This window comes from Poecilia mexicana, unplaced genomic scaffold, assembly GCF_051168715.1.
Source record: "Poecilia mexicana isolate PSO_F unplaced genomic scaffold, ASM5116871v1 scaffold_14, whole genome shotgun sequence".
Lineage (NCBI taxonomy): Eukaryota > Metazoa > Chordata > Actinopteri > Cyprinodontiformes > Poeciliidae > Poecilia > Poecilia mexicana.
Genome location: NW_028263383.1, coordinates 15,260,726 through 15,274,232, shown reverse-complemented (window position 1 = coordinate 15,274,232; position 13,507 = coordinate 15,260,726). Strand labels below are relative to the sequence as shown.

At 41.1% G+C, this 13,507-nt stretch overlaps 1 protein-coding gene across 3 annotated transcripts in view; it reads left to right on the top strand.

Moving 5' to 3' along the window:
- The window catches only part of flrt1a (fibronectin leucine rich transmembrane protein 1a), a 63,705-nt gene extending 56,063 nt beyond the window's left edge, over nucleotides 1-7,642 (top strand). For 2 of the 3 annotated variants that reach the window (XM_088012252.1, XM_088012251.1), the window contains exons 3-4: nucleotides 54-130; nucleotides 408-7,642. In XM_088012252.1, the coding sequence (XP_087868378.1) occupies nucleotides 95-130; nucleotides 408-2,561 (2,190 nt within the window). In that variant the 5' untranslated portion in view covers nucleotides 54-94 and the 3' untranslated portion in view covers nucleotides 2,562-7,642. The remainder of the gene's footprint in view (nucleotides 1-53; nucleotides 131-407) is intronic. The other variant, XM_088012253.1, reaches the window with a different exon arrangement.
- Nucleotides 7,643-13,507: the final 5,865 nt, after the last annotated feature.

The following is a 13,507-nucleotide window of genomic DNA, read 5'->3' as shown; positions in this document are numbered from 1 at the left end:
CTGTACGTTTGACACAATATTTGCCTGTGTGTATGTTTTGTTTTGTTTTTTAGCTTTGAATTGAAGGCAGAATGTGTTGAGAGGCTGAGAATCCATGCAGGTCCACCCATGTGTGCACAACCCCCTGATGGTACGATTATTGACTGGTGAAAAGAAAAACTCAGTCTTGTTTCTTGGCGTGACATGCTTCTGCTCAGAAACAACAACAGGAATATGTTCCTATGTTGTAATCTTAGTATTTCTTTCTATTAAAGGGGGTGACAAAACCATAGTAAAATATGCTGTTAAGTATAAATGAGCTCATTAAGCTTGATTGAAATCATCTCCGTTTTCATGTACAACAATCATCTAATTTGCGCCTGGATCAATGTTAACTGCTTTCTCTCTTTTCTCTCTTTCTTTCTCAGGGTGGAGGTCGCAGGATTCCTGCTCGGTGCAGCTTATTAGGAAGCAACACCATACTTGGGGAGGGACAAAAAAAAAAAAAAAAAAAGACAGTCTTCATGTTCCTAATAATGGCACCTGTTTGCATGGCCAAACTGGGTGCCCGGCTCTTTGTGCTGTTCCTTTGCCTGACTATACATGCTGGCATGCTTCAGTTTGCTGCTGCTTCTATACAAGGATACTTTGGGGACATAGACATGACGTGCCCATCTGTATGCAGGTGCGACGAGGACTTTATCTACTGTAATGATCGTGGGCTGAGCTCCATCCCATCACTGCCTCCTTCTGCATCTGTCCTCTACCTTCAGAACAACCACATAAACAACCCAGGCCTCCCCACCTCCTTGGAGCGTCATCTGTCTGTACGCGTTGTCTACCTCTATGATAATGAGCTGGATGAGTTCCCCATGCACCTTCCTCCGTCTGTGCGAGAGCTGCATTTGCAGGACAACAACATACGCACCATCCCTCGCACCACGCTGGCTCGAATGCCCTTGTTAGAAAAACTCCACTTGGACGACAACTCCATCTCCACCGTGTCCATTGAAGATCAGGCCTTTGCCGACAACCCGCGGTTACGCTTGCTTTTTCTTTCACGCAACCACCTGTCGAGTATTCCCTCGGGACTGCCAGCTTCTTTGGAGGAACTGCGTCTGGATGACAACCGGATCTCTACTATCCCTACCCATGCTTTCAGAGGCCTCAACTCATTAAGGTGTCTTGTTTTGGATGGGAACCTTTTGGCAAACCAACGCATTGCAGATGACACATTCTCCCGTCTCTCTAACTTGACAGAACTGTCCCTCGTGCGCAATTCCCTTCAAACCCCACCTGTCAACCTGCCCAGTGCTCATCTGCAGCGACTGTCTCTACAAGACAATGCCCTGACTCACATGCCACGTGGTTCCTTGGATGGCATGCACAGGTTGCAGAGATTGGACTTGTCAGGAAATAACCTAACTACGTTACCAAGGGGGCTGTTCAAAGACCTTGACAGTCTTGGCCAGCTGCTGGTGCGTGGGAATCCGTGGCACTGTGGCTGCAACCTCCGATGGCTTTATGACTGGTTGCGTGCCCGCGGCAACACCATCACCGTCAGGGGTCTCACTTGCCATGGTCCAGACAGGGTGCGAGACCTGGCTTTGATTGACCTGGGCAGTGAAATGGAGGAATGTGAAGTCGTGAGACTGACAGGGACTAAAGACAAAGGGGCTGTTGGTGGGGTTGAGAGCTCCACTACCAATGCACCTCCACAGGGTTCCCTCTTTACTCTGCGCTCAAAGAGGCCTGGCTTCGGGTTTCCCGACTCTGGCTTAGACTACACTCTTAGCAGCAGTGGTGTGGGGAAGAGCTTGGCGCTAAATGTAAAACCTCTATCTCACAACAGTATTCGTGTTACCTGGAGTGCAGCTCAACCAAGCTCCTCTTTTAGGCTAAGCTGGCTCCGACAAGGTACTGGGAATGCCATGGAATCGATCACAGAGACACTTGTGCGCGGTGATCGCCAAGAGTATCTGTTAACTTCCCTGCAGCCACGCTCTAGCTATATCATTTGCATGGTGCCACTGGCTGTCAGTTCAGAAAGCAAATCCACCGTTTCTGGAGATGCTGACTCTGATGAAGCCTTAGTTTGTGCAAAAGCAGAAACGTCAGACCTTAGCTCATCGGAAGAGGAAGTGGACGAGGATTCACGTCAGATTACATCACTGCCCCTAGCAGGGATTATTGGCGGAGCTACCGCCACTGTATCTTTGGCTCTAATTTTTGGTGTCTTCTGCTGGTACGGGCATAGAACTGGGCATTTATGTTCCCGTGACCACTACACTCGCAGTAGCTCGAGGAAAAGCAAAACCTATGACGACTACATTGAATCTGGCACGAAGAAGGATAACACGATCCTGGAGATTCGCGGCCCAGGTTTCCAGATGACACCAATGCCAGCTTGTCCGCCGATGCAGCCGAAACCGCTTCGAGAGGATTACATCATTCACACCATATTCCCCTCCAACGGCACCGGCTTATACAAAGGGTCCAACCACGTTTCTAACGCCGGGCATGGCACCAACCGTGGCTATAGAGAAGGAGGAATCCCAGATATAGACTACTGCTACACATGATGTATTGTTCCAGATGCTGTTCATAGTGTAATTGGTAAAACTGTATAGATGCACAATTTCCCTTGGCATGGACACTTCTGAAGCACCCCTCTGTGCCTTCTTCTTCTTCTGGTCTCCCATTCCAAATGACCTACTGTTCATTACTGAGAGGACTGAATACAATTAACTGAACTGTGTGGGAACAATTCACTGCAGGAAGCAGCAGCCAGTGCCCCAGGTGTAAATGCACAGCTGAGTGTTTCTTCACCGTCTTAGTAATGGCCTGTGTATGATTCTCTCTCTCTTTTTTTTTTTTTTTTGCTCTTTCCCTGTGACATGTAAGAATGTATCTTTAGGTCAAACCTGGCGTGGGTGAAGGTAGAGTTTTTTTCACACATGGGAGCCGCAGCGGTCAGCTCAAAATGGATTCATTAATGATGAAAAACAGACATTTTTGGTACTTTTTTCTTTCTTTTCCTTCTCACCAGTCACACACAGTATGTAGTCTTATTGACTCATTGTTCCAAATGCCTCAACTATATTGATGTGCCCTATCAGCTACCTGAGCAAAGGGCTTTGTAAAGCTGTGAATTGTTCTGTTTTAAACAACCCAATAACCACTTGTCTTAAAGTAGGCTTGCTATTTCCTTATTCAGTAGATGGCAGGGTTACGACGGTACGAGGGCTGATCAGCTTTGGTTTTACCTCTTCAGATCATTCACCTGAGATCAGTAAGGTAGTGCTGCAGCACGTTGTGTGTAGATTATTTACCATTATCATTACCGGCTGGGCTGTGTTCGGATAATGCTTTGCCGTTTCTTTTTCAGTGGTTTGTTCCATGATGAAACTCTGCACAGATATCTTTATTTATATTGTCCTTTATGATATGATTTGCTAAAATTGTTTTTTTTTTCTAATTTGTACCTCATGTTTGTCACAGTTTATGAATTTCAACCGTTTTCAGATTTCTGTTTTTCACTTTAAACATCGACGTGAGTTGTTTGTACTGTTATGTCATTTTATTATATTTTTTTTAATCAAACCACCCAAAGGTTTGGCATGTGAACCCTCAGATCCCCTTAGGCAACGACCTCAGCTGCTCTTTTCCGACGTGTGCTTCACCCCGTGACCTCAGTTGCTGACTTTTTGGGTTTGTAAACGGTTTCCTCCCCGCTGCCGTTCTGACTGAGCGGACAAGCTAATAAAGCAGAGCCTCCTGCTGGAGGAAGGACTCTTGTGAGTGACCTAGAAGATGAGGCCAAGAACTGTGAGTGCATTTGAGGAGACTCCAACCGCAACACTGTTGACCTACACTGTGGGGCGGCGGCCAAGTTGTGTGGGCGGGTGGACAGGTGGGGGGTTGATGGGGGGGAGGCTCATCAGTGATAGCGGTTCACTGATGTTTGTTTTCGCGACCGGAGAAAGGCCTCTCCGCTCATTCCACCTCTTTTATTACTGAGCAGCACTAAAAATGTAAATGTGTTAGCACTTAGCAGGGAGGAGGAATAACAGTAACGGGGGTAAAGACGCAAACCTGTGTGTATTGAGAAGGATAGATGATTGATGGCTGCTGCACAGCGGGGTTCAGCGCTGCATAAGTCTGTTTGTCATACCTGGATGCCCCCCCGCCCCCCCTTCCCAGGTTTATTGTCGTCTATCAGTTGTTTATCACTGTGTTGCTTCCAAAGGGGAAACCGTTTGTGCTTCCTTTGACTATTCCGTCCGGCAGAGTTTCGTACTGGTGTCAGACAATACGTCAGTGGAATGTAAAATTTACCTTGCACCCAAAATTACTGGCTTGGCTAATTTTGTTTCGGGGAATGTTGATATAGTGTAATTGTGACTTTTTCTTTCTTTCTTTTTTTTCCTTTTTTTTTAAGTGGGTCTGTTAAAGATGCATACTTCCTCTTCATTTGTATAAATAAAATCTTGGCCACAGCCACATGAATATATATTTTTTTCTGGTGAAAATTATAGAAAATAATAGTGCCATAATTTTGCTTTTAAAAAAACACAGAAGAAGGGGAAAAGAAGATGTAAACCTGAGATATGTGTGGAATTTGCTTTATGAATTCATCTTCAGAGGGGATTAATAAAAGTTTTATAATCTTGTTATCACTGCAACCAGTCATTTCACCTCACCCCTGTGGAGATAATCTTTTAGCAGCTCAGGAGGCATCAGAGCAGCAAAAGATTTCTATTCGAGTGAGCTGTCTTCACGCATAAACTTGACCCACATATTGTTTCGGTTTGGAGGAGGCCTCATGTAAGACGCACCACAGCCCGCAGCCAGACGAAACTGGCCGGGAATATGAGCCGGAGCATGCCAGCCTCTTAGCAGGCCGCTGCCTGGACGTGACCTTACGGCCTCGCTCAAACCTGACGTTAACATGTGTAGACAGCGCTCAGTGCAGATGTGTGAATGTACCCGAGAGGCAGTAAGGAAGCACTGAGAACCGCGTCGCATGCAGCTGGACTCTTTCAGCGCGTCTCCATGGCGATGACAAAGGAACACCAAAATAGATTCCTATTTCACACATGATTAAAGTCTTATTTTGTAAAAAATAAAATAAAATAAAATTCTTTCTAACCACATGTTTTAGTTATTTCACATGGACCAATCGGCCACTTTATCAAGGTACGTCTTGGTAGGGATCCGTTTTGCATTCAGAGATTCTTTATTATTCAGTGTAGATTTCATCCAGGTCACACAGTGGCTGCAGCTTCGTCCGTTGCTCTAGCATGATGTTCGCCCTGAAGCTGCTCAATTGGATTGACATGGTGACTGGAGGCCGCTGGAGTACAGTGAACTCACTGTCATTGTCTCATTGCCTAAATTTATTGATTGGCTGTCGTGTGATTGGATCATTTGGTTTTTGTTTTTTTTTCTTTTTTCAAAAATTGACACTATTGCTACTCCAATAAAAAGCAAATTAATGTTAATGCATCCTATAGTTTCATTCCAAATGACCCTGCAAGGATAAACAATGGATGGAAGATGAATGCCTGGTTCTTTTTTTCCTCTTTTATGCAACTTCAGGTTTTGCCTGTCACACAGCTGATTGCCTCAGAAATGCAGTGTGCCGCTATTTCATTTATTTATAACCACGCTAGTGTAGTCCGCTGTTAAATTGCAATTTCTACTGGCAGCTCCAGCCCTTGGGCTGCCAATAGAAATTGTTAAGACAATAAAGTTCTGCACAGAGCAGCAAATGTTAGAAGATTACCAATAGCGGGGGTTAGAGAGAGAAGTGAACGCAGCAGACTGAATCTAATAGGATGGCGCTACATTAGCAGGAACAACAGCATCTGGTATTAGTTTTTAAGATAAAGAACAACAAATTATTTATTGTATGAAAAGAAGGTTTCAATAGTTTCAGCCTGACCCAAGTCGTTACCCTCAGACCTCTTGTATAATCTTCAGGAACTGCAGCGCTGTAAAGACTCAAACCTGAGATAAAACTGGAAAATGTAACATCGGTGCTCGACTGACATCCCCACAACGGACGAGACAGACGCTTTCTGGAGAAGACTGAGCGAGTTACACCCCCATCACAGGTGAAAATGTCTGGAGCGCTCAAGGTGAGGCGTTCAAGTTTAAAACGCTGTCCAAGTTGGCATCATGCTAAAGGTGTGTTTTTCTGCCGGTGGTGGTGGTGCTTTGCACATACTGAGTGAAGTAATGAAGAAACGTTACTACCTTTAGTTTCTTTGAATTAAATCATAAGGTAAAACGTCAAAACCTGATGCATCAGCAGGGCCATATTTGCCAGAATATAGGCCCCCGGGCTGGAGCCAGTTTTGGTGCCATATCAAAAAAAAAAAAAAAAAAAAATTGCTAATGAAAATCCCAGTGCAGTAACCAGTAGTGCTGTATGTCAGTGAGTATGAATTGATGTGAGGTAGATTTAAGACATCCCCTGGCCAAAAGCTCCATGTTGTTTTCTCGTAGTGGAATATTGTTTGTAATCAAAAAAATCCCAAACTACCTATACAGCTCATCTGGTTTCATGATGAGCTTTAGACAAGAGTGCAATGTGTGCAAAACAGCACTCACTACAAAAAAAGAAGAAGAAAACTTTATTGTTCTTTGTCTAAGAAATTAAGTACATTTTACTCTTGAGCACCTCTGAATGACATTAATTTAAATATTACAAGGGGAGTATATTTAAGTTTAGTTCAGACCAAATGTGGATTACAGAAAACCTACATTCACTTGTTTCCTCACTTCACCCTGCAAGAGGGAAAAGAAAAAGTCAGACATTCGACTAAGTTCCTGTGAAAGTGAAATATCTGATGACGGTAACTCAGAGGAATTCTGCTGTGAACTGTTTCCAAAACTCAGGGGAAAAAATGGGAACTTGGAGATAACTAATAAATCATCAGGTGAAAATGTGCTTATTTTGAAAACACAAACTGATTATACACCGCCTGTTGTAGCCTTGTCTTTAAAAACCTCATTGTTTATTGTAAAAGCTTTTATTGGCACAAGAGAATAACAAAAAAACAACGATTACATATATGTGCGTTTCTCCTGCTGATCTTGGGCTTTCCGCTTCTCCTCGAACACCTTTTGTGCTCACGCAGATGAAAGATAAGCTGGAAGATGAGACAAATTGGATGTGAGGCAGTCATTTCTCGTCTCATTACTGAACAATTTCTCCTGCAAATCTCATTGTGCTGCCACAATTACAGACTATACAGCACTGAATGAGCCAAAAGACCAAATAGGACAGAGGACAAACCGGGGACATGTATAAGAGTTTCTGCATGGACACACAGACTTGATGAGTCTTTGAAGAATAGAAAAAGCAGATGGGTTTCCTAGCTCTCTGGGGGGTTTATGTGTTTTTTTTTCTCTTCTTTTTTTCAAAAGTTAACAGTGAATAAGCCGGCAGTCGGATCATCTTGGTTGGGAGTCTTTCCACACTGAATGGATTTTGGAAGTAATGCTTGATCTGAGCCTTTGGGATTTGGAGTAAGAACTCCTTCGGCTGCACCGAAATCCCAGTTTCAGCCGGCGCAGAGACACACTCCATCTATGACTTTCTGGAAAGTGACCGGCAACGATGAGAACTCAGTAAAAAAAAAAAAAAAAAGAACAGAGTCCAGTATAAAGATCACGAACAACCTGTCTTCGTCTTGTTGATGCGCTGTCCTCGAAAGTCTTCAAAGAACCTGAAGATAACAGTTCAGTACAGGAAGAGAAACCAAACGAAGCTGGAAAATTCCCTCTGCGCCGCAGTGGAGGTAAAAACACAAGAGATGAAAAGAAAATGACCGAATCTGAATGTCACGCTTTCTTTAATTGGAAATGAATTATACTCCTCGACTGCCACTTCGTTACAAACACGGACCAGGCAGCAGCAGCCTTGGTATCAACAAAGACAGCTGCAGATTGGGAGTCAGGCTGTAATCCCTGTGGGATGCAGCTGAGCTGGTGGGACAGAGGAATGCAGTGGAGCTCAGTGTTGGATATCACAGCATGTAGCATTGAATCTGTTTCAACTTCAGCTGAGATGTGAGATTTTCCATAAAACTGCCTTTTTATCAGTAAATTACATTGAATAAGTACTCAAATCCCTTGAATGCTTCAACATGTTGTGTCGAACCTAAGACTCCTTTTACAGATCAAACCATTTTACATACATAGAAATACATACATACATACACAAATACATACATGGTGGTGGATTTTCTTTCATGTGCTTCTTTGCTTTTGAAAAACAGCTCAAGCTCAGTCAGATTAAACGGAGGAGTTTTAAAGTCGATATTTTCATTTTGGATTTGAGTCTGACACATCATGACCGTAATGTAATGTCATGTAATGTAACTCCTGCTGCATGTTTACGCTCCTTCTCCTGCTGCAGGGTGAACCTGGTTGCTCTCAGAGTTTAACTCGCTCATTATGTTCTTTCACTTTGAAGCTACAAGAACAAAGTTATTTTCATCCAGGGCATTTCATACTCTGCCAAAATGTGAATGCAGAACTGTAGTCGGTATACTAAACATGTTCACTTTGAAAGAAAACCACACACACAAAAACTGAGGTTTTGTGCTCAGATGATGTGCCAAGAACCAAACTTAAACCATACAGGAACAGAATCGTGTATTTAGTTGTTTTTTTTACAGTCATGGGAGAGAAGGCAATGAGTGAATATGGCCCTTAACTGGTTTTCTCCCAGTATTACCGTATATTAAGCTGCATTCAAGTTGCATTTCAAAATAAGTTGCATTTTCACCACCTTTCAATTGGTGCGCCCCCTGCAGGTCCTTTGCATGACTTTCTGTATCCTTCACCTTCATAATTAAGCCTTATTTTGGATTTATCTATCATAAAAAAAATAAATAAATAAATAAAATGAAATGAAATTCATCTGATCTTGTGCATTATAACGAGTGAAGGTTCAATGGGTGTAAACACATTTGGAAAATACATCAATTCTCCAGCTTGAAGTGAAAATCTTCTTCCTGCTAGCCTCTGACTTTACATTTGTTAAATGATACCCTGGTATTCATAGGCCAGGATGATTTGCCCTGTGACATTTTATTACTGTACAATGATCCGTACAGTAACCGTATACCCATCTAATCCTGTTATTCTCAAGGTCTAACACACTATCTGTGGCAGGTTCCCAGAAACGCACTCTGCAGGTGGACCGCATTGTTTCCCCGACGCGCTCCACAGCTTGCTTTTTTGTGTTTCTGCCTAATTAGTTTAATGCAGGAGGCTAAATGAAGACTTAAAGCACGTGTGTTTGGCGGAGAGATTATATCCAAAGCCTAAATTTACTTACAGTATTATCGAAAGCAGATTTGCTGCCGAGCAGATTTGCTGTAGGTAGCCAAACATCTGTTTGAAGAGGGCTATTTATTCTGAAGTGGTGGTAATCATTGTGATGTGGCTCACATTACTGAGGTGCTGCTCCAGACTGGTATAAAATTACATTTTGCAAATCAATTTAGCTCCAGCCCTTTTTTCCTCAATTAAATCAGGGGCATATCACCGATGCATTTGTTCGAAAGGGAATAAAACGCATTTGTTCTGCAGAGGTCGCTGAATAAAACTAATTAAGAAAAAGCTTATATGCAGAATTTGTGCAACTTAAACACTGTGAGTTAAGAAAAGTAGCTTTGTTCCTACAGTATTCACACTATGTGTAAAGGTTAATTCTGGATATTTTCTTATTTTAATATAAGAGATATTTCATCAGCATCATCGTGACATTTCCAGAAGTTACAGGAAAGTGATTATAATATAATAAACTTAAACCCACATGAATAACATCAAAATCTTTTGTTCCCTTTCTGATTTTTCTTCTTTCTTTTTATAAATGACTGCCTGATGTCAACTTGGCCCTCTGTGTTTCGCAGATGACAAAATAAATGTTTTACAGCGCGGATGTTTTTGTTGCTGCACTGTGTGACTAAATGTGGAAGCTGTGGAATGGAAAAGTTAATAATACTGCTTCATTAAAAAAAAGGCCTTTGTTCCAAAACACTGTAATCATTTTCTAAAGAATCTGCACTCAAAAGTTCAACACTCATCAAGTTCAGCATTTATAAATGACTTCTGTTCCTGTTAGTTTGTTCCCTGACAAAACTCAACGTGTAATGTTTTTACACAGCTAAAAGTTTAGACTTTTATTACAAAAAACAAAGATAAAAAACATTTCTGAACATATTTCTCTTCAGCAAAGTTCATGCAGTTTAAAGTCACTGTTAAGACAAAATTTGCTGTTTGTGGAAATTCATAATTTTAATAAATCTAGTGCTACATTTAACAAGCGAAGTATGTACTTCTACTTTTTATCAGCATCATTTATGAGGTTGCTACAATCGATAGTAGCCACACAGGCACACCCGCTAGAAGGAAACAAACACACCCAGTGCAATACTTTCATTCTATTGGCTGAGAGGTTGCTAGGTGATGGTGCAATTTTTTTTGCTCCAGAAGCAAACAGAAAAGTTTCGGAAGCGAGCAGAAAGTCAGAGCTGACATAGGGTGCGTTCACACTGCAGCCTGAAGTGACTCAATTCCGATTTTTTTGACGTAATGCGACCTGTATCTGATCTTTTCATGGCAGTGTGAACAGCACAGGTCGGATTCTTTTTCGAATCTGACCCATATCCGATACGTATCAGATTCAAATGCGACCTAATGTCCAGGCCGCCTTCATCCGAACTGAACGTCACTGATTCTCAACAAATCTCACTATTCTGCATCCTGATACGCGCAAGTGGGACGACAAACAACAACCATGACGGATTATATGAGGATTAAGTTGTTAATATGCTGCTCCGCCCGGACAACAACTTCAAATATGTAAGCTAAGCTCCACCGTTAGCCTCCATGTTTGCTTTCGCAAACACTGAGCACTTCTTCTTTTTATGGCGGTTGGCAGAACACTGAGAACGCTGACGCTATTGCGCCCTCTACTGCGCATGCGGGACACTTTCAGGTCGTTTGCCCGTTTACACTGCAGAACGCATACAGGTCGCATTTACTGGCAGTGTGAACGGCCCCGGCAAAAAAATCGGAATTGCCAAAAAATCGGAATTGAGTCACTTCAGGCTGCAGTGTGAACGCACCCATATAGTGTGAGCGCGAGGAAAAGTTTTGAGAAGAAAGACATGAAATCCTGTTTTCAGACTGAAAATGTGTGCTCTTGAATTATGGCAGGAAAATTCCCCCATAACTAAATCAAAATTGAGACACAAAACTAGGAGAAGTAGTAAAATTATTAATCACAAATTACAAAAAAAAAAGTAAAAATACTTGTGAGATATATATTTACTTGTAATATATTTACTTGTAAGTAATTATTGACAAAAGCAACTTTATAAGGCAAAAAGTTTGCTTAAAACACAGAAATAGAATGTGTCCAAGTGAGTTTTAGCATTGAATGTGTAGGTCCTTAAATAGCACATTGTATCTTCTTCTGGATAGGGTTTCTTGATATTCATAGGAAGATTTATAGTGTTTCACAGAGGTGATGCTAAAACCAGATGTAGGATCCATATTTTGCTGTCCTGAAATGATGAAGACCAAACTGGGGTCTGCAACTCTGGAGCCACATGCTGCTCTCCGCCACTTTAACTGTAAAAAAAGAACCTTATGAATAAATGTTTATATTTCAATAGCAATGGAATTATTATTTTTTTATTTTAGGTAATAAATCCATGGAGTTTTTACAACAAAATTAGAATAATACATACATGTGTGTGTTATTTCTGACATGACTATGAAAGGCCCATTTAAGCCTGGTTCTGCCACTCTCTCATGCATATATTCGTCTCACACAAACATTTTTTTCTCACCCAAACATATTTTTTGTCCTTGCATAAATATGCATCCCTTCAAAAAATAAAACCCCTCTCCTATTGTATATGTGCATATTTGTCACACAATTGTAAATCATCTCACTCACTCACAGCAATCTTCACGTATTAAAATATGTATAACACCTTCGAATAAATTCATTTTAATTGTAGTAAGACATAATCTCACCCGAAAGATGCTACCTTTAGTTTAACTATATTCAGTAGGAGGAATAACAATCCTATATTGTAAAATAAGTTTTAAATAAATTACCCGTGCCACAATTAGTGAGTCCTCTGCTGTTAATATTATGCACAACTCCCTTTTGTAAAAGATAACATTTTCTAATCTTTAAAGTCATAAAAATATCTAAAGAGAGAGATTTCTGTTTTTGTCTAAAGGGAAAACAGAAAGTGTGGTTTTGCTCTTCAAATAAGACTCATAGAAGTTTTTTGTTTTTTTTGGTTAAAATCTTGAAATAACAATTTTAACAAGTACAGAAAATATTTGTGTGCTCGTGATTAAATAAAAGTGGTTTCCTAATGCAGTTTACACACTCTTAGCAAAAATAGTATAACATGTATATTTAGTTAATTTAGAAGTAGTATTTCAAGGAAGGATAACATTTTGCAGGTCTAGACAGATTTTATTTAGAGGTAAAGAGGAAAACATGGTTTCTGTAATCAGAAAGATTCCAGATCAGACTTTGATAAGCTAAAATGAAATGATAACTGGGAATATATTACCAATACGGGTATTGCTGTATTATTTAGAAACACTATTTTGTTCTATTTTACCAGCAAACCAACTAAATTTAACAGTCAAACTTTGCAAATAGAAGTCCAACAATGGAAAGTGATGATACTTGTAAGCAGATGGATTTTCCTAGCAGAAGCTAACAGGCTCTGGAGATAAATGCACAATTTTAACTTTTCAAAAAATGTTTTTCGACTTCTACTTCTGTCTGTAAAAAACACATTTTACATTCTAGAAGCAACTAAAATACTTAATTGACTTGTGAAATACTCAATATGTTTGTAGCTCCATATAATGCCACATCACTAATGGTTCCTCTCCCTCTGCTCATACATTATTTAATTTATTTTTGCGTTGACCTTTCCTTCGTTGACTTTCTGTCAACAGACAGGCTAGCATTTCAGGGTTGGTTCAGGTTCTGTGCGTTCTGAGTTGTGTTAGATTGGGTCTAAAACCCATTTGCATTCTGAACCTTGTATTATACTAAAGTGAGCAAGCGCTGTTTCCTGCCTCCAACGAGCCAAAAATGCTCTCAGTGATAAACAGAAACACAAGCTTGAAGTGGCTGAAAGAGTTAGTCAACCAGCAGTAAAACCACGGATGTCACCAGGTCAGAATCACAGGTTGGCAAAGAGAATGACTCAGTATCAACACAGCAACAGCATGAAACATCTCTGACTAAGTCTGTGGCAGTTAAAGCAGACAGGCGAACTCCATGTCTGCCTCTATGGACACAACAGTGACGTGCGGTGAGGTTCACTGCTGGTGAGGCTCTGACTTATGACTTAGACACCATGCATGTTATTGGACGTACGGAAATTTCGCGCATGCATACAACGCTGGAGGGCAAAAAGACTAATCATTTACATGTCATCCATAGCCGCGTTAA